This window comes from Barbatula barbatula (genome assembly GCF_947034865.1).
Source record: "Barbatula barbatula genome assembly, chromosome: 1".
Classification (NCBI taxonomy): domain Eukaryota; kingdom Metazoa; phylum Chordata; class Actinopteri; order Cypriniformes; family Nemacheilidae; genus Barbatula; species Barbatula barbatula.
The window spans coordinates 6,942,907-6,964,635 of NC_136766.1; the positions used below are offsets into that span (position 1 = coordinate 6,942,907).

Consider the following 21,729-nt stretch of genomic DNA (forward strand, 5'->3'; position numbering starts at 1 on the left):
GACAAGGACAGAACTTGTTGTTCAGCCCTGTGACATTTGGGTGGGAGCGAAAACAGCAGTCAGTTCTTTTCGTGCCTCATTGAACAAGAAAATCAAGGTCATGCTGTTTCATTTTTGCCGCATGTAATCTGTATCTCACTATTCATAATCATCCCCAATCATGTGTTCACCTAATGTGCATAGAGAGCTCACTGTGTGTAACAAGTTATAAAGCAGGCCCACATCTTGTGTAGTGACCACAGCTGGCTCCAACTCGGCTCTTCCACTCCACTTCCACTCCCTCAACCATACAATGCAGCCCACCTCAAATACCACCAACACACACACAAACGCACACAGGCTACAGCTGCCCTGCAGAGAGAAGGCCACGAAACACAATGAATGACAGCTTGACCTGTCGTCTCCTTTACATGACTCGCCTAAAGCACCTTTACAGCTTGACCCATGAAATCTCATCTGAATGCAGCTCTACCCCTCGCCGATATCCATTAATAACAATTCACATGGAGGAATGATGGGTAAATAAAGCATTTGCACAAGTAAACAAATAACTGCTGAAGAGCCGTCTGCTGGATTCAATATTGAGCATTTCCTATTATGAAATTCAGTGAATGATCTGAAACTTTGCCGGCCGGATTGGATTGGGCATTGTGAAAGGAATTGATGAAGAAGTTGACCTGGAGGCTTTCTGACGCAGCCCACCAAAAAGGTTACATTCCTTTCCGCTTCATTACATCCTTACACACCGAACCTGTGTGGCCATCCTTAAATCTCACAGCCCTTTTTCAGGATGTGGAAATAGTCTGTTTGACACTAGCTTAACCCGTCAAGAGTGAACGAGCAGAATAGCAGAGAAACAAATACTATAAAGAAAGGATGCTATATGACACTGATACTTTACAGTGACAAATATACAATAGCATGATTTTATAACTCGTGGTTTTCATAACTCAGAAAATCTGATTTAGAATTCTTAACTGTTTAAAGACATTGGTACTGAATAAAGTTAGTTTAACTAATGATATACATTATTTATCTATGTATCTAAATGTATGTATCTAAAATGTGCAAATCATTTTGACTTTTGATTGCATATTTTGCTCATGTGTGAAACTCTTTTCGAGCCATTTCTTATATTTTTGGTAATTTTCTTTGGAGAAATAGACGCATGACACAAACGTTCCCATTTGCTTTTTTCTATTTAATCTCGTTGATGCCCAATAGAAACAACCGAGATAATAAAAAGATCTCTTCCAATTCATTTTAACATGAGCTCAAGTATTTCAAAATACTTTTTAATAGCATCTTTTATCGAACTAACCCCACCCCAAACCGATTTGCATCCATTTATTACCCTCATGAACATCACATTAACGCTTCTTGCACAAGCATTTAAAAAGTGAAAATTTCTGTCTGTTGTGTCACTCAATATGTGCTAACAGATTTATTGCAAAGAAATGTAACTGCATAAACATAAGGCACAAATGCCTCTGGCATATTAAACACATCAAACAACATGTTTACGATCTGTGGGAACACAGAACTGGTTAAACAATGTGTGTTTAATAATGTTGATGTACAGATGTAATGGTAGACCACATGCGCAATGTGTTTACATATCAGCGCTTTGACATTTGCCTCAAAATATGTTTTGTACCAGCAGCTGAGGATTGTGCACGTGTTGCTGTGCTGATATGTGGAATTACTCAATACTCTCACAGAAACTATAAGAAAAGAGCAACTATGTACCACCCTCTGTTGAGTCACACTTGTGTGGATCAGATACAAATCCCTGTGATGAGATTTAGGTCCTAGGAGTATATTGTAATATTTTTTTGGGCGAGCCTCTCAGGCAGGTATGATAATATACGTATTTATTTCATTTTAGAGTACCTAGGTAAAATAATTTATTTACGTCGCATGGTACACGTAAAGCACCAGTGCATACAGAATCACTACACCGTGTAACCACAACAGTACATTTCGAAAGGACCAAATATCTTTCAGTAAAGTACAACAATTGGCACAACCTACTGTCTGTAACACAACACCTGCGTCTCAATAGCATTCCTCTAGTATCACACAGCTAAAGGCTATTCAGTGCTCAAGTGTGATAACGGTGAGCCTTCCAAACTGGCACAGGGTTCAATAATATCTGCTGAGCGAGCCTGAAGTCTTTTGCCATTATGTGATTCATGTCTTTTGTGGTTGTGATGTTTCACTCCCGCATGCCTGAGGTACGAGCACGCGAAAGAAGGTTATCTGGGTGCATAATGTAAATGCGCTGCTTTCACAATGAAGCGCGATGGAAACCTGTGCAAAAGTCAAATTTGTACCTCCACAATTGTGCCCTGCCAGTCGTTCCTCTGGGAGAGGATAGTTACATAAGAATTTAAGCCACCAGCAACTTGCCTACCCTGTTCCCTCATGGTTACCCTTTTAGAGAGCACGGTTCCTTTCAGTCTGAACAAAGGTGTCACAACAATGCAACCAGGGAAACATATGCCACAACATTGCCATTTTGAACGATCAGGAACAAACTGAATGCCGTATTAAACAACATAGTGAACTGCATAGTATTAGCATTATACTTTATAGTACATATAAATCATGGCATAGGTGTGTGTACAGCTTAAGACAGCATGTCAAAATTACTTGTTGTTTGTTTGTATGTGTATGTGTTTAGGTAAACTTATCAGGTTTTTTTTCATTCTATGAACTGCTAACAGTATTTCTCCCAAATTGCTAATAAGAACGGAGAAACGGGAGAAACAGGTCGCAATAACAGATGCCCTGTATTTTCTCAGAAAAAAACAAGTTCATATTCACGTTTAAGTAATACAACGGTAATATTTGCACGTGCATTTAGAAAAAAATTAACCTCGAGTTTATGACAGTGTCCATGCCGTCAGTCTTTCACGTTGCTGTTGGATGACTTTGTCAGTCCAGAGGTTTGATTTTTTCTATATTCAACAGTCACTGGACTAAAATGGCCACAATGCATTTAGAAATGCTGATTACATTAAAATATGAAATGGTCTCTTAGTTTTTCCAGGCTATACGTGAAATACGTCCTCATTTTGTGATATTCACCCTCTCAGTGCACACAGCAGGTCAGAACTGTTGAAAGTATAAATAAATGAAAACTTTCTTCAGCGTTTTACTTAATCACAACTTCTTATTGCTTTATCATAACATTCTCAACATTTACATTTGTACAATCGTAAAAACATGGAAATATTATAACGTAACGTAAAATCCAAATTATAAACAATGCAGGGCTCATAAAATGACAATGAACTACAGGCTTGCTGATATGTCATGAGCAACAACATGTGGGCACATCTTTGAGCACCATAATTCAGTTTTTAATACATAGATGAATAATGTATTAGCACCTCATGAACTATTGCTCTTATATGACATATCGCTTATTGCTCTCCGAACTCTTTGTAAGTCGCTTTGGATAAAAACGTCTGCTATATGACTAAATGTAAATGTAAATAATGGCTTTCCAGGACAGTCTCAATAAGGTATTTTTACAAATAGTAGGCTATAAAGTGTGAATTAAAAAAATCATTAGATAACTTTAGGTTACATAACCTAAAAAAGGACATGTAAGAGTATAGTATTTGGTTCAAATTATACCATGTGCAGATCCAACAAAGTATGGTAAATATTCTTCATCTAGATGAAATTAACACTGATTATTGTAGTTAAACATGAATAAATGAAAACAACTTTAAGTGCACAGTTGTGTTCTCGCTTTGTTGCATTATGACGATCCATTATCCAGCAACTGACAATATGAATACAAGGTATGGTGATGAAACTGGAATTTACAGTAGATTTACACTAAAGATTCAAAGATGGCTGTGATATCCGAGTCTTGACTATGCATTGAACTGAGTCCCGTATCTGAATCGTCATCGTTTATATCACATGTTTTCGCAAGTCCTCGTGCCTGCTCGACCCAAACACTTTCTCCCTTCAGCGGCATCGGTTCTTCCGTTTCTATCGTGTTTCCTTGCAGATCACCGTCGTCCTCCATATCCTCCTCAAAACTCATACAGTTCACTTTCTTCAGCAAATCCATAAGTTCATTCTCTTTTGCATTCCAAATCTCATCGGTCAAGTCCAAATCGTTCTTTATGGCCTCCAAATCCGTGTTCAACCGCAGACCGATGTACAAACTCGTGTCAAGTTGAGTTCTGATTCTCTCTTCTTCCAAAACCAGCTCATTTTCAGAAGATACATCCGCCGCCGTAAGTCCAGCATCACTTTCTGGAGTAACCGTGAGAGACGCATCGGAGGAGACGATTTCAGGGTCTTTATTAGAAAGCTCCTCATGTCGCCTTTTCATCCACCTTTGGTTGAGTTCTTCCTGAATCTCAGTCGTGATACTCTCCATAAGAGCTTCTTGTTCGGCTAGTTGTTCCTGTAGTTTGATCACCTCCTCGCATCTCTCAGCATATTTCTCAAACTGAGCAAGAGCTTCTGCCGAACTTACGTTGTCCCCCTCGCCGAGCAGAGCTTTATCCGGGTTCGTGTCCACTAAATACGTATCCTGGACATAATTGATCCCGTGCATCTTCATTCTATCAAAATGAACTTTAGCCTCATACCTGTCAATCTCCATGTCGAGCTCTTTAATCCTCTGAACCTGCTGGCGGATGGTGTGATCTTGAGATACGACCAGGTGCACCATGGTCTCCATCTTCTCCATAGATGATGCGTCCTTGGACACAGACTGAGCCTTCTTCTTATTGATTTTATCCAACTTTCTAAATGCCTTTCGGACGATCCGTCGTTGTTTCTCTTGTGACAGAGCCATGGTCACCCTCGCGGTCCCCTTGTACGCGCACGGGCTCTCCTTGCTGAGCACGACGCGCGCCTCCGCGCTCCGCGGCTCGCTGCTGGGCAGAGACGCTTCGTTTTTCACCAACACGAACCTGACGTTTTCCTGCTCCTCTCCCCAGGCGCTCCACAGGCGCAGGATCTTGGTTTTGTTGGGTAGAATCCTTTCAAATCCTCTCCATTTCTCCACAATGCAGTAGGACCGAGGAGAGCCCGAGAGAGAGAGTTCAACCACATTCTGTTCATCCAGTAAAACCCGGATCACATCCGCGCAGGTCGTGCGCTTCGTTAAGCCCGACACGTACTTCTCTTCACGACAAACCCACACTGATATTTTGCTTTCCTCCGCCTCCATCTCTTGCGCTCGCTGCCTTTGGAGGTGTCGTGGAGGAGATTATTCCGGATAAATAAATAAAAAACTATGAAAAATGATTATTTTGAAAAAAGTACTTTTCTGTATTGTCGGAAAATGTTCTAAAGTGTTGAAAATGCCATGTAAAGTCATTTATCCATAATGCAGAGTCCCTGTGCGCTTGTCTCTGTGAGTGAGTGAGTGAATGGGACGGGACGGGACGGGACAGCGCTCCTGCTGAAACTCTTCTGCTCCGGTCACGTGACGTGCATCACTCTTCCTATTACACACGACCTGCCTGTTTCATACGTGAACGTTTCAAGAGCATATTTGCAAAAGTCACGTTTTTTGTGTTTCGTTGTGTTTTTGTTTTGTTATTCTTACTAAATCAAAACAACTCATCTACAGTTTTACTGACATTGCTTTTCAACAGGCCTATCCGTTTTGGAAATACATTTTTAAAAGCTTTAAATAGTTAAAATAGTACTGTTTTGTAGATTATAGAAAGGTTTTTATGCACGTTTTAATGCAAACAGTAAACAATGTAATACAAGATAAAAAGATAAAAATACGAAATAATGTCTTTAATACTTTAGCCATCAGTTATCAGCCAAATACTATCACATAGTAAGTTAGCTTGTTTCTCAAAGTGTGGGGCGGGCCCCACTGGTGGGGAATAGGTCATTTTTCTCTATTAATTACTTTATTATTGACCATACACTCAAAACAACGATATTTAAATGTAAGCCTTACATTTATCTGCACCAGCAAAGAAAACTAAGACAGACAATGGACCTAAAGTTTATTACCCTTTTGTTTTTGGCTATCGGAGACAGGTGGGGCTCGGACCCCTTCCCTACCTCCTAAGTGGGGAATGGCAGAAAGAGTTCCTTTGGTTTAAAACCAATACATCTGCAAATAAAACACGTTACGGGTGCTATTGTGTGGGCTACAAAACATGGAAAAGCCTGCAATTATTTTGGGTGTAAATGCGTTTTTGCTGTCAACTCGGATTTGATCATTTCATGGCTCCAATTCTAACCTCCCTGCACAGCATCTACATCAGCCTACTTTTCCAAATATGTTTAAGATCTGTGGTTTGTTAGTCAATGTTCAATCTGTTATTATTTAATTCATTCCACACTAATCAATTCATCTTTAACCTGAGACGTTTCCAAGTTGGATACGCAGCCTGTCCAAACCACCCACTGTTAATCTGCCAAAACATATTTCAGATACCTTCGTTTGCCTGCCATCAGCGCCTGAAACAACTCACGATGGATAACGCTCACCTGAGTTACCGACAGAGTACAACTTTTGTGCAGGCTTGCATTTGACCCAACAGGTATCAAGAGCGCACGCAAAGCGCAACTGCGCCCTCTTGCGTGTGACAGCAACCATTACGCTTAGAAATTAACACAGCATCTGTTCCTGCTTTAAAAGTACACTGTGCGTGATAAAGCACATTAGAACTTAAACTCTGGCTTAACTTTTTGCTCTTTCGTGCTCGCTCGTAAGCACTAAACGTTTCATACGACCTCTAATTTAGACATAATGTTCATATTAATACATGGTTTAAGCTTTTTCAGTCTCTTTTTGTCTGTTATATGAAACCTAAACTTAACGTTGGGCCCACTGACAGTGTAAAACGAGTCGACCTCCACACTAGACACCTGTTGATCAATTCAGAACATCGTTTGGAGACCCCTGCCGTTCATTTTTATAAACGAATCACGGATGACGGCCGTCACGCCTCCTAGTGTTCACTGACTATATTACGATATATGCTGGTGAGTGGTCACATTTTTCTTGGACATTTTAACATACATCTTATCAAAAGTAGACGCATTATAATGAAAAGGATAAACTAGAAAAGGTAAAGGTTGGCACTAGAGGGAGCTGCAAATCCATGCTTGAGTAAATTAAAAAGACTTGCTGTTAAATAGAGCAGTTGTTAAAGTCTCAATGCATGAAATAAGAAACAAATATTTTCAAGCCTTTGGAAAAAAAACAGGTGGCAAAGACAATGTGCATTTTAAGGATTTATTTTATTCAATATCGTATACATACAAAGTATCTAGAAAGCTACAAAATATCTACCACTTTTTCAAGAAGGCATCAAAATGTTACGGAGCAAAGACAGAACAATTGCGATAAAGAACACACACATAGTAGGTTGATTTTCTCTTCTGTCAGGCCTGCTCCAATGCTGTTTTTCCATCATCGGGGATACTAAAAGATATCACACCTTTGTACCAAGAAAAGCCAGAATATATAATTTTATACAAAGCACCTTTTTACAAAAAGAAAAAAAAATCTCTGCACACAAACCCAATATCTTTTAACGATACTATCTGAACTAGATAAAAGTTCACTTTAAAGCCAACATCTCAAATGGTAATGAACATAGGAGGTACCAGTACCTACACACAGACAAAACAGAAACGATCAAAAATATGAGCTAAACCGCCGACATACTGTAGTCCACGTTCCATTAAAATCCTCGTTTAGTGTCCATGACAAGCAAAATAATGTCCGTTTAACATTCATCATATTAAAGGCATTAGTTCTCAGGCCCCTTAAAGGGCACTGTTAAGGAGGGACAGACGAAACAAACGCAACAGCAGCGGAAACAGTATCGCCACCCGAAAGGGCTCTGAAGTCATCACGAAACCATCGCACACATGTAGAACAATACAGGAAGATCTCTAAAAGTCATTTATGAACCATGAACGATAACAAAGGGTGCAGGAGAACACAAACAATCAACATCATTTGCCATTTTGATATCAAGCGTACTTGACTCCACAGTTTACTTTAAGCAGTACAACATACAGAGCTGTAAATCTAACTTTGTTAATGGTTCTTTTAAATCGTCCACTTAAACAAACGGTATGAATAAATTATGTAGCGACAATGATATGATTTGGTGAAAGCCAGCTTTTATCCTTTAAGGATTTTCACGTGACTTATATTGTGGTTAATATCCTTTCCTACTATCTTTGCTAAGGATTGAGGAGTAACACACTTTTAAGTCACTTAATATAGTGTTTAGTATATTTCTAAACAAAAACATAGAACATGGAAAATAACACCATTTTAGCATTCATAATCTCAATGGTGCAGTGAAGTTTTTCACTTATGCAATATGATTATGCACTAGAAAAGTAGCTAAATCTCTGTCTCGTAGAAGAAGAAAAAAATACAGGTTCGCCACGACCACCAAATCAAATGCTGATAGAAATTTGTCAAATATTACATTTTGTTTCAGTCCATATCCACTCACTAGCCCGTGTTGATTCATCTATAAAATTTTATGAAGGCAATGTGGTGAATATTTTACCTACATCCACTTATTTGGTTTTTGATCATCTTCGTAACGCAAAGTAACGTTTGTCTTTTCTAAGCTGGAAAAATCTGAACCAAAGGCACTTTCATGCTACAGTGCAGGACATAAAGAGGAGATAAATGCATCTCCACAAACTTTTTGGTGTTTTCGGTTATATGAAAGGCAAGATCGGATAGTTTTGTATCTCTTAAATCTATTATCTGACATTTCAGCAAGATGTAGTGAAAGATCAACCAAATGTGCACGCAGGCCAGTGCTCTATAATAAAGATGACACATATAATCTTAGTGTTATTTTCCCCCTAAAAAAACTCTCCGCGTTCACTTTATACACTAAGGCACTGTTGCTTGTATTGTTACACTTTGGCAGTTTCGTACTGTACAATTCCTTCAACATGTGACAATGACAAGAACGTCTTCCAGCTTAGGAAAGAGGTCACAGCTTTAGTGGCATCTTTTGGAGTTCACACAAACATCTTTAAGGCTTGCAGTCTTAGAAAACGATTAGGCCAGAGAGACGCAGGCTGTGTGGGAATGACAAAGGCAGCAAAGAACTCTGGGACAGGATTCATTTCATAACTAAATCCGTATAGAAGACAGGAGCGCACCGTGATATACAGTACGCTCACGGATGGGCTTGGTGGCTTCCTCTGCGTGTCTGAGAACCAAATGTCCTGCTGAAGAGAAAATCTAAGTCCAGCAAGTAAATCCAAGTGCTCGGGAAAGGTTGACAGGTTAATCCATCAACCCCGGTAGTTAATACAGTGCTTCTTGAGTTACAGGTACCCTTTTAACAAAAGCATGTCGGTAGAAGGCGTTTAGTTGTACAGGAAAGCGGGTCAAATCTCTGCGTTTTCTTATTGCAGGTGAAAATAGAGAAAGGTTGGTAAAAAGTTGTGTTATCACAGTGCAGTTAATCCTCAGGATGTCGAGAAAAGACACAAATGAACACGTACAAAATCATAGATTATTTTCAAGGGCTGGGGTTCTGAATTCCCTGAATTCTCTGAACGTTCTGAATGCAGGAAACTCTTTTTTTGTGATGGCCACAGGAATCTTTTCTTTGACACCTACAGTAGCTTTCTTTTCAATAAATCAAAGTTCCAGAAAGACATTTCTCGAATACTTGTTCTTTGGGAAAACCTACAAGTATGTGAGAACATATATACACACTCACACACAGATTTATGGCTGAACCCATACGCCTCCATACAAATGACAGACACATACCATGTACAGAAGGCTAAAGTTTGTTATCTTTTGTGTACATTGCATGAAAATGCTCAAATGAGGTTGTCTGACTCACTCGACCCGAACCTTAAGTCAAATGATAATATTACTTTATATGTACAGCCGAATTTTGATTCGGCATTCGTCCACATTCCTGCCCATTTTAAAACATAATACAACTGTACCGCGATTCACAGCTGCAGTTAAACGTGGAACACGTGGATAATGAAGAAAAATATATATAATTATAAGCATCGCCCAAACGTGACAAAATCATGTTGAGTGAATGTTGAGGAGGCACTGCCACAGTAATGAGGTTGAGAGTCTACTGGATGTGAAAGAGCTGCCTCGTTCATTCCTTCACTAGCCTGTAGATGTGATGTTGGGCTCCGTGCTCACTGTTCGACACCTCAAACACGCAGGCCATGCACAGCAGGGTCTCCTGTGTGTCTCTGTTTGTGACCACCTGAAACCGAGAATGAGAGAAAGTATTTACTGTACGATTTACACTGGGGTTGCATCAGAAAAAAGATGCACTTTTTTTGCACTGTGATTTTTTTGACTGTGATCCATTACTTTTTTTTATTTTAAACAAAATTCAGTTAATTTTTTTTATCTAAATCTGTGTCTCCTTTACCATAGTCTGATAACTATTGGTAGGCTCGATCGCTAAATAATATTTTTATATTTAAAAATTCATTTGTTAATTTGAAAATAAAGAAAAATTTGTTAAAAATCATGTTTCATTGTGCATTTCAAGTAATATCAATCAAACTGTTTAAGTAATAATAACTCGAAATACATAAATACATGATAAAACAAAATACATAAATAAAACACAATAACATTTTTCTTTTTAAATTAACTCTTTAGTTTCTCTCATATATAACATATCGTTTCTCTTTATAAAATATTCTGAAACCACTTCAATGGCATTGCACTTCCATTTCCAGTGAACTATTCCTTTAAATACATTAAAATAATAATTGAAAAGAATTTATTTAACATTATAGTAATCTCAGGCTATACCAAAAATGTTCTTTAAAGTTTCCTTAATATATTGTATTATGCTTTTCCACATTTCTTATCAAACACACCTAGTTTAGAGCTCTTGATGCTATTGTTAGGTTGGTGATCATTCACTGTTGACAAATCAGCATTTGCATTTCAAACACGTCAATCTGTGAAAGTGATCTTAACAGATGACATCAGGCGAGAGTCAAAACACACAGAAGCAGGTTTGAATCGACACTGCCACCAGCGGAGCGACAGGATGCGAGGAACCGAAGGGAAAGGAAGTGAACATGGACCGTACACACCCACCGGTGCATTAGAAAGACCCTCACTATAGGGGAGAATAGAGCTCTAATCCTCATGCGTATGACTGTTAAAAGAGGTTTCACTCCCCTCTACAGGAGATGATCAGACTCTATTCAGCACCACAGGAACGCTGGCTCATCTCTGCTCGTAGGCCACAGGCTCCACCCTCCACTGACAGCTCTCACTGATTGGTTAAAGATGACCGACAGACAAGCACACTCACCAATAAGATGGTGAAGTTCTCCAGGACGCTGTTCATCATGTACTTTTCAGGCAGGTGTTTGAGTTTGTGGATGAAGTTGATCATGTATTCACACATGGGAGACCGGCTTATCCTGTAGACAAAGCGTCCGTTCTCGAAGCGAGGGTACTCAGTCTGCAAGGAGAGAGTGAAGAAAATGAAAACAAAACGAACAAAAAGTACCACGGTAATACCATGATTTCCACGAGAGCCCAAAAGCATTCTTTGACGTACCGTTATAAGTAACACATTGTACCATAATGTTACTATCCAATACCATGGTATACAAACTACTTTACTTAAGAGAGCAAAATAGCCAATGAAATCTCTTCTCCAAAGCAGTGATGTGATTAAATGGAAAGAAAATAGAGACCTTAAGCAAACGTCCTTCTGCTTCTAATATTTAGCTTTAGTTAAAAATCTCCTACTTTTATTTTCTTAAGGCATTTTAGGAGAAACTACGGAAGCCGTGAAGTGCCAAACAAAACAACAAATCGCAAAACGCAACACCAATTCTGAAAACACATTAACAAACCATAAAGCACAACAACAAATCCGGAAACAAAATAACAAATCAGAAAACACAACGACAATTCGGTCAAACCGGAAAAGGTAGGTCTTTTGTGTGACCGGGGTAGTTACTGCTGATTGGACGGAACCCCTGTCAATCAAGATAAACAGTCAGGTGTGTTTTTTCATAGAAAATAATGGAGTTTGTTCAGCACTACTTTCAAGAAGGACATTCATATGGCGTGATTCTAGATATGCTTCTAACATATCATGATATTAAGATCAGCTTGCGCTCTATTGAAAGACACCTCAAGAATGCAGGTTTATTCAGACGAAAAAACGATTCCCTATTAATCGATGTCAGGAATGCTTTCAGAGCAGATGCAAAACACCAAATTTGAACCCACAATAAGGATAATACATTATATATTTGTGTACACTGACGCCAGCTACTTCTTGTTATTCTGTGCCGCTAGCTACAGAACAGTACTTCCTGTTTATCTTGATTGACAGGGGTTCCTTCCAATCAGCAGTAACTACCCCGGTCACACAAAAGACCTACCTTTTCCGGTTTGACCGAATTGTCGTTGTGTTTTCTGACTTGTCCTTGTGTTTTCTGATTTGTTATTTTGTTTCCGGATTTGTCGTTGTGTTTTCTGACTTGTCGTTGTGTTTTCTGATTTGTTATTTTGTTTCCGGATTTGTCGTTGTGTTTTCTGATTTGTTATTTTGTTTCCGGATTTGTCGTTGTGTTTTCTGACTTGTCGTTGTGTTTTCTGATTTGTTATTTTGTTTCCGGATTTGTCGTTGTGTTTTCTGATTTGTTATTTTGTTTCCGGATTTGTCGTTGTGTTTTCTGACTTGTCGTTGTGTTTTCTGATTTGTTATTTTGTTTCCGGATTTGTCGTTGTGTTTTCTGATTTGTTATTTTGTTTCCGGATTTGTCGTTGTGTTTTCTGACTTGTCGTTGTGTTTTCTGATTTGTTATTTTGTTTCCGGATTTGTTGTTGTGCTTTATGGTTTGTTAATGTGTTTTCAGATTTGGTGTTGCGTTTTGCGATTTGTTGTTTTGTTTGGCACTTTACGGCTTCCGTAAGAAACAACTGAAACAAAGTTGATAATTGAAAGAAGCAGAACTGTCTCTTCCGTCTATAAAAAAGAAAGCAAGAGCAATACAAAAATAGTACTATCAGTCTTATAGTTGGACAACATCTGCTTTGGCTGTTACAGCTGGAACGCTAGTAAAAATGTGAGGTATGATTGATGCGTACCTCTACTTTCTCCACGACCTGTTTGCCGAACGAACAAACTTTGGTGGAGCAGGTGATTGTCATGTTCTCCGGGCTCTCGTATTGACTGGTCACTCCATAGAAGCCACCAGATTCATCCAGAATGTTGCAGTTCAAGTCCGCCTGAGAGCCAATTAGATCAAAGTTTTAAGTGACTTTCCCACTTACATTTAATGTTTAGATAGAAGCAACTGTGACAACAAAAAAAGATGAATTTACCAAACATTGTTTAAACACAAAACTGCCATCTAGTGGCAACTTTAAGCATTTTGTAGTCTGTTCTCTACTCAAATCCAATGCCACAAGTCATATGGTGTCCTAATATGCCTAATATTTGTATTACTTTTACACCTTGATAGGCCCGTTCATATAATAAAGAAGACTACTGAGACCACTGAAGAAAGAAAGTTATACCGTCCAGAAATATGTATATATGTGTCAAAACAGAAATTCAATTTCTGGGTAAAAAAAATCCTTTATGATTTAAGATTTCTACATAATCCATATATTAAACTACAGGGCTGTTCCACAATTAATTGCATCCAGAATAAAAGTTTGAGTTTACATAATATATGTCTCTGCACTGTGCATATTTTTTTGTATTATAAACGCGGAGAAATCTGATATCTGTATGTGTATATTAATATTTATATAGCATTTCAAGTATATATCAACATTTATAAATTTTTATATTTTACATACACGGATGTGTATGTGTTTATGAATACGATATTAATATGCATAGTGCACAGACATATATTATGTAAACTAATCGAGGAACAGCCCTTCTACAAATTTAGGACATTTATAAGTCGCTTTTATTAAAATGCCTATATAAAAACATTACTGGTGTGCATCTTGAGACCAAACAATGGGATTTACATATTTAAATGTATGTCAGGGCAATTTATTTTCAGTTAACACAGCTTAAACTTTCATTTTAGTTTGGGACTAGTCCTAAACCCCACTAAAAAAATGTATCTAAAAAAAGTTTATATTTCCGCACGGTACCACAATGCTGGTATTAAAACCAAAAGAAGACAAGCCTGTTACATTCACATCATATTCAAGTGGCATTATTGTGTAGATCCAGTTTCATTTGAAATTCAGATCCCGCTGTCACTTCAAACGGAGCCCATCTCTGGCCACGCCGTGCCTCACTTTGTTGCTTGCCGCTAGTTAGCATTTCACAAAACGAATGCAATGTTTGAATAGCTATTAGAGGGGCAACCAGGTCATCCAATTGTTTTTAAATATTAAACGGAATAAGTGAAAGCTTTGATCACAGACTCTCCAGCTATGCCGTGCCAAATATAGCTGGCAGTTTGGATGCACGGAGAGAAGTGGCACAGCGTTTTTCGGGAAATGCACAATTATTCATGCATGTAATCACTCGATGGATAAATATTTGTAATAAATAAGCAGTTGTATGGGAGGTAAACATAAACTGAGGTAATTTTACTCTCATTAGGGGTAGAAATCCGGGGACAGATAGGCATACATTACACAGAGCGTATGTGGTTTTTTGGGGGGGAACATAAAAAGTACATGATTGTTCCAGGACTAATTGTGCGTTACAATGTCTTCTTTTGTAGTTAATTGGCCCCGTGCCTTTTGTGGGGGTGGGCTGTTAATCACTAAACAGATGCTCAGAGAAATTCACTCACCCAGAACTTTATGAGAAAGAATGAATTCTGAGGACCCTTGCCAAACAGCTCCTTCAGCCCTCCTTTCTTCTCTGGGAATTTGTCATAAATTTGACGAATATCCACCGACTCGAGCAAGGCATCGCTGTAAGAGTGATTTGTCTGACCGATGTGTACGAAAAGATGCTTGTTATACTGCAGAGAACACAGAGAAAACATATGTAAGAAAATTGTTTCTGACAATAATAATACATTTTCATCCCAAATATTTAGTACAACTTGACAATAAGTGTCAATGCATTAGCTAACATAAACCAAAAAAAGAACAACACTTCTACCGCATTTATTAATATTAGTTCATGCTAATTTAACCATTTATAAACACATTTCTAATCAAAAGCTGTATCTGTTAACAATAGAAGATAATGCATAACAGACTAAAAATGAATAACCGTATTGACATATCGTATTGTATTGATTTTAAAGAAAAAACATCAGTGGAATTGATTTAAATACCCAATTGGTAAAATGTGGTAAATAAAGCAGAACACACAACTCTTTGGCACAGAAAGCATTACCTAAATTAATTAATATATTAAACAAACACGCAGGAGGAAATATGCTGAATATGAGGGGAATCTTTTTCTGGGCGTGTTCAGATTCTGTTTGGTGTATATACAGCAATTCACTGTATGTGAACTGTAGTCTTCATTGTGAAATAAAACAGAAAAGTGATGAGCTTAATTTTCAACTTTCATGATATTACAAAGTGTTCTCCAGCAATATGATGATGTTATTTGCTATTATAACCATGAATTTTATTACAGTATCTACAATTAAATTGCTGTGCTGCTAACAACTGTCAAGGTTTTTAAGAGGCAAACAGGATACCATTAACTGATAGTTGTTGACATAAGCTGACAGTTTTGCATTTATTTCCTGGGAATAATGTGCACTGATGAATTGTCCAAAATAACAATTCATAAAGAATTGATGGGATACTCCACCGAAAAATGAAAATTCGGTTATGAATTACTCCTCTAGTTGTTGCATACATGTATACATTTCTTTATTCGGTCGAACACAAAGAAATATATTTTGGATGAATGTTAGCAACCAACAGTTCTGAAGCACCATCGACTCACATAGTCGGAAACTACAATGTAGTCAAAAGTAACCCAGAACTGTTTGTTTTCCAACATTCCTCAAAATATATTTTGTGTTCAACAGAACCAAAAACTTAGCAAAAACATTTCCTACTCTGGCAGTCAATGCTAATTCAGAACTGCTGGTTGTATATATATATATGTGTATACATGTCTGGAACAACTAGAGGGTGAGAAATATCATGACAGAATTTAAATTTTTGGGTGGATTTACCCTTCAAGGGTCCGTTTTCATGGTGAATACTCACAGCATCTGGATCTCTCTGGTGTTCCAGGAAAGCCGAGAACTCTACGAGTCTGAGTTTAGATGTGCCGATAGATCGGCCCTGCCAGGCGGGCGCTGCGGGCGCTGGTGCTGCCGGGGGCTCATAGCCTGTGCACAGAAAACCATATAAGCTTCCTTTTTCTGAATCTGAAGTGATAAAAAACATGGCTGATGGTGACCGACATACTTGTGATTGTAGTTGCTGGCTGGATATTGTATGCCTGCTGGGCAAATGGCTTGATGCTGAAACAGAGACATAGGAGATGTATAAAAAAAGAAAATACATATAAGATAGCAAATAACGACATAACTCGCTGATTAAACAGCGCAGTACCATGTATCGTTGATTAATGATGTAGTTATGACTGTTTCCCGAAACCATAGTAACTCTGTCGGAGAACCAAGTTGGTTTAGCAATCTAGTTAAAGATGCCACACAGATGGTGGAGTAATGACGTCTACTAGATAACATACATTGCGTTTAAAGGCTATTTGTGTTATCTGATGTTTTATTTCACAATATTTCCTCCTACGTCACTCCGCCTAGGTTCCAAGAGCATGTGTACTTTTCAAAAACAGCGCTTCTATTTTCATGACAAACTAAAGATGTCAAATTCAATTTGTATATATTTAGAATGATGGATATAGAATGCATGTTGCTTGCTTACTTTGTTTAAAAGCATGATGCATGTAAGTCTACGTGTCATAATAATAAGGAACTATGCTCTAGACTTGTAGTTTCAACCATGCAAATTTGCGATGCTGCTTGCTTAGGTTGTATTTAATGGCCATGCATTTATTCTTGCAGTAGTTGTTTTTTTGCATTTATTCTGTACACTATGTCTTTCTGCTTATAAATTGTTAAAAAAGCTTGCTATACAAAGATTACAAGGGTTGTCACATACCTATGGTAGTTGTATTCCTTAATTAGGAACTTACATTAAAACCATTGGCATAAAAAAACCTTTGAGGTATGACTGTCTGTCATTTATGTTGTAGAACAAAACAGGAAAGTGTCTTTATTTAATGTAAGCCACGGACCATACTTTACACATAAACCCAAAACCGCTATTGTAAAACCCACAGGAAATTCCCAAGGGAACTCAAAACTTTAGGACTACAAAGTCAACAATAAAATTGCATTAAACTGTGCGAAGAAAAAAAAACTAGAAGGTTTCATATTGTAAGTTCTGTAAATAGATCAGATCGCAACACTGAAAGATGAAGGTAAATAAATAAAACTCACTCTTGAGATGATCCAGGCTGGCCTGTGGATATCATGCCCTGCCAAATCTAGAGAATTAAAAACAAATAAATAAGACAATAAAACACGGCCCATCCACACACCATCTGTATACTCCAGATATAATGCTGATTGAAAAATGAGGTGTACTATGTGCCATGCATTGCAGTTATCTTGACTTTGGCATTAGTGGCCTTATCAGATGAGGGATGGTGTGTAATGGGATTGGATCTGAATGGATCGGCCCGCCGGCCAGCCGTGTGGGTGACGGAGGGCGTCTTACCCCTGCTGCTCCCGGGAAGGCTGGGCGCGGGATACCTGGCAGGCCCAGCTTGTTGTGGATGGCTGTGGCAGAGACGATCTGGGCCGAGGACATGGAGGCCATGCTCTGAAGAGCTTTGTCCTTCACGCTTTGATCCTTTAACAGCATTTACAAGACTTTAATACTCAGAAAGTGTATGAATGGGTAAACTAGGGATGAAGCTGTTCTTATTGAACTGCAAAACGGATTTCTTATATAGAATGTTCGTATCATTTTCCTGTACAAATATCTAAACATTCTTAAATTAAGATACATTTACTTGAGAAGCAGAATGACCTAAGATGAAGTCGCGTTTTCTGATAAATCATCAAAAAAAGAGAGTATATGATTAAAACTGAACAGACGTAACGATGGCATTCTTTTCCGTATTGTGACATATTTCCGGGTGAAACGGCTTCTGAAGTGAGAGCAAATGTAGGGCGGGATTTCCCACATAGAGAACTGATTGGATCATTGGCAGATGGGCGTTGCTAACAGAGAGGAGGCAGATTTGACCTCGAGAGGGGAGGAGGTCAATGTTTTCTATTAAAGATCATGAATAAAAAGATTATGAAGTGCCAGATAAGTCACTTGTACAAAACACTACAACATTCCACAAAACATATGAATTTGCTATTTTGAATTTAATTCTGTCTTTAATTTAGTACCCCATATTTGTGTCTTGTTTTATGCATAAAGTCAATTTATATCTTTTTCACTTACTGTAATATCTGAAGTGATATTGCTTTTCAAAGATTTTATCTTGATTTGAGAATGTTTCGATATTTGTACAGGAAAACAAGACAAAATATTAAGAAATGTATTTTTGCTGTGTGATCTGGTACACAGTTCTTCAACAGCAACATAATTTGTTTAAACAGTTAACGTCTGACAAATAATTTTTAGTGATTTTACCATTATAAACAGCATTGAAAATAAGAGTTATCATTGATTTATTATATTTTCTGTACCAAATAAAAACCGTGACAACAGAACTGTGACACAAACCGAGCTGTGAGAAATGAGAACAGTTACACCCCTACAGAGAACAAACATGAACACAGAAAGACAAGGCAGCCCACACAATGACACACACAAGATCCACAGACAGAAAGCATGCTAACATGAATAGCTACAATTTTTATCAGCGTATTGCAGAGGGCATAAGACAGCGTTTATTATGAAGTGAAGAACTAAAACTAATGAGAAATGACATTGATGTTATTTCATTCCTCAGCCCCTGGATAATGATATAGTGTCTGTTGGGGCCGGAGGTTAAGTAATTTAACATTCTTTTCTGTACTGCATAATGTTCGCATTTGAAAGAGCTTGAATCAAGGTCTTCAAACAGTATGCGACAGAACATGCTGGAGAACGGGGCTTAAGGACACCGCTGCTACTTCCTTAAACATCTGGTTATTTCACAATGAGGCTGAAGATGTAATCTGAACGTAGACTTTTAAAGACTCTAAAGATGCAAGCACAGATGAATTTATAAAACTGCCTATTTAATTAACTGCGCTCAAGTGTATATGCCTGAATGCTATAAATGCAAACAAGTGCCAACTTTAAAGTGAATAAATATGTGTTTCACACTGTTGTCCTGTTTGTAAGCATGTGAAACAGCGTAGCAGCAGAAAAGAGGCAAATAAAGCATGAATTGAGCCTGAACATGCTGGCAGTAGCTACACAAATATAAATACATAAAAGAGAAAGAGAAAGAGGGGCAGAGGGGCTTAGATCTTCAGCAGGTGTTTAGCAGCTGCTACAGTGCAAGCAAAAGACAAGCTCAGCCAGACGAGCGACACGTCAATGCACATACAGCAATAAAAACTCGTACTTACCATGCTTGTCACCTAAGGGCAAACAAACAAGGTTTGTTGTTAATTAATAACCGGCACTCTTTGTTAATATTGCATTGTACATTAAAGGGATAGTTTACCCAAAATTGAGTGAAATGTCATTTCAAACCTGCATGGCCTTCTTTCTTCTGCAGAACACAAAATAATATATTTTGAAGAATGCTGGTGACCGATCATTGGTTTTGGATCCATACCATAGAAGTGAACAGGCACCGCAGATGTTCGGTTACCAACTTTCTACAAAATATCTTCCGTTGTGTTCTGTGTAAGGGTTTGAAATGATGAGGGTGAGTAGATGATGACAGAATTTTCATTTTTGGGTGAACTATCCCTTTTGCATTTTTCTACACATGTACACAAAACAGCAATTCCTGCTGAAATCCCCAGTATATGTTGAATTTTGGATTTATGACAAGATGTACTTCGTAAAAAAACATATACCAGGAAGACACAATGTTATAAAACGGACACCTGCCCATCTTGAACATTTTGGGGTGTAGACAATGCAAGTTGCAAGACACCAGTACTCACCGGTATTAAAATAACTCTGGTCTTTTCAGCAGGATTGAAATACAATGACCAAAATGTTGGCGACCTTAGATCACACTGCTTTCAAAAAGCACCTTATCATTTCAACAATATACAACCAGTTGTATTCTTAAAAATTGATTTGCCAAGACCTCTACAGCTAAGATTCAAATTCAATGCGAGATGAACTGCAGAAAGCATCTTTAGGCAAGATTCATAGCTGATAATATGCCGGTTTGAGATCACGGTGGCTGGGGTTTCATTACAGACCAGCTCAAAGAGTAGCACCATAATGACAGTCATTTCAGTCAACATATCTCAGATAAGAGCACACTGGGCAGGTTTACTATAATGCAACGCTGCAAATGACAGAAAGGAGGCTCAAATTCTTCCCCGTTCCTGATTTCTAATTTGCTTTAGATGAGAGCAGATAAAGATCCATACAAAAGCTGGCTGTTTTTACTCTGGCAGCCGCCAGTGTCCCTGAAAGACCAGCCATTCACAGCGCAAACGCACACAGATGCTCGCACACGCACTTCTCTCACACACACATAAATGGAGGAGTCATTAATATATCCGAGTAAACTGGAAACTGTGGAAAAGTGTGTTGGTCAAAAGGAGTTAGTCATAACCTCTGAAAAAGAAAGGGAAAGAAACAAGAGGCAAGAGAGAAGTCAGACCAACCTCGAGGTCTTTTCTGTAAACAGAGACATTAGGAAACGACCCTTGCAGATGTGTCTTAAATGACAGGTCAATTTATTATCAGATTATGTATTCCACAAAAGGCCTCCTTTTTAGTAGGCAGCATCTTTTGTGGAGGAGATGTATTTGATGTTAGGTGATTATATGCAGCACACTTTGCTGTTTACTCGGCTGAATCTCACCAGGGGGGGATTCGGGCGTTTGGAAATGGTGGGCTCAATAGGGAGGGGTGATTTCGCTGTTTCATTAATGCAGCAGGAGGAAAGTGTTTGACGGCCAGTGGGTTATTGGGAAAAAGCCAAGAGAAAGAGAAAAGAGGGAAACGCAACAAAAAGCATCCAAGCGACAGCTCTAATGGGCCCCTTTGGTCTGGACTTCTAGTGCAGAGAGTTTGAGGAGAACAGGTGACCTCATTAAACTCCAGGAGGAATAAAGGCAAAGTGGCGCTTGTTGTGCTCTAGACCCTAGCGCTGTTCCCTGCGGTCGTGTGGCCGCTCGCGTTTGTTACAAGCAGTGCCCGAAATCCTGCTGACCTCCAGCTCTCAGCCTCTCTCACCAAAGAAAGCATACTGCCAGCTTGAGAAAACACATACCAAACACATCACACACATGCAAACACAACATTCACAGGACCAGCAAAGTGCAAGAGGCTTTTAAGGTTCTCTTATATTGTTTCTTTTGTTAAAAATTCCCTGAAATGTAAGTTTAACAATTTATACCAGATTATAAAGAGAAGCAACTCAACAAAACAATTTTATGTAACGTTATTTGATGTAGGACTTCAGTATGCCACAAAGATGGAATACATGTCGTGTTGTGAACTTTTCTAAAAATACCCAGAGTCCCCTTAATTAGAGGGGTGGAAAATTC

The 21,729-nt window shown here is 38.5% G+C and overlaps 2 protein-coding genes across 5 annotated transcripts in view; both read right to left on the bottom strand.

Moving 5' to 3' along the window:
• Positions 1 to 3,168: 3,168 nt before the first annotated feature.
• Positions 3,169 to 5,212, bottom strand: rassf10b (Ras association domain family member 10b; the record flags this gene model as incomplete). Its single annotated transcript, XM_079451136.1, has 1 exon — positions 3,169 to 5,212. The coding sequence occupies one exon, from the start codon at positions 5,210 to 5,212 to the stop codon at positions 3,851 to 3,853; it is 1,362 nt and encodes a 453-aa protein (XP_079307262.1). The 3' UTR covers positions 3,169 to 3,850.
• Positions 5,213 to 7,238: 2,026 nt separating this feature from the next.
• The window catches only part of tead1b (TEA domain family member 1b), a 57,064-nt gene continuing 42,573 nt past the window's right edge, over positions 7,239 to 21,729 (bottom strand). For 3 of the 4 annotated variants that reach the window (XM_079459572.1, XM_079459571.1, XM_079459569.1), the window contains 8 exons: positions 17,750 to 17,884; positions 17,470 to 17,516; positions 16,412 to 16,467; positions 16,208 to 16,332; positions 14,815 to 14,988; positions 13,130 to 13,270; positions 11,331 to 11,483; positions 7,239 to 10,253 (listed from right to left, as the gene is read on the bottom strand). In XM_079459572.1, coding sequence (XP_079315698.1) covers positions 10,140 to 10,253; positions 11,331 to 11,483; positions 13,130 to 13,270; positions 14,815 to 14,988; positions 16,208 to 16,332; positions 16,412 to 16,467; positions 17,470 to 17,516; positions 17,750 to 17,884 — 945 coding nt within the window. In that variant the 3' untranslated portion in view covers positions 7,239 to 10,139. Of the gene's footprint in view, positions 10,254 to 11,330; positions 11,484 to 13,129; positions 13,271 to 14,814; positions 14,989 to 16,207; positions 16,333 to 16,411; positions 16,468 to 17,469; positions 17,517 to 17,749; positions 17,885 to 19,611; positions 19,624 to 21,729 lie in introns of all 4 variants that reach the window. The other variant, XM_079459570.1, reaches the window with a different exon arrangement.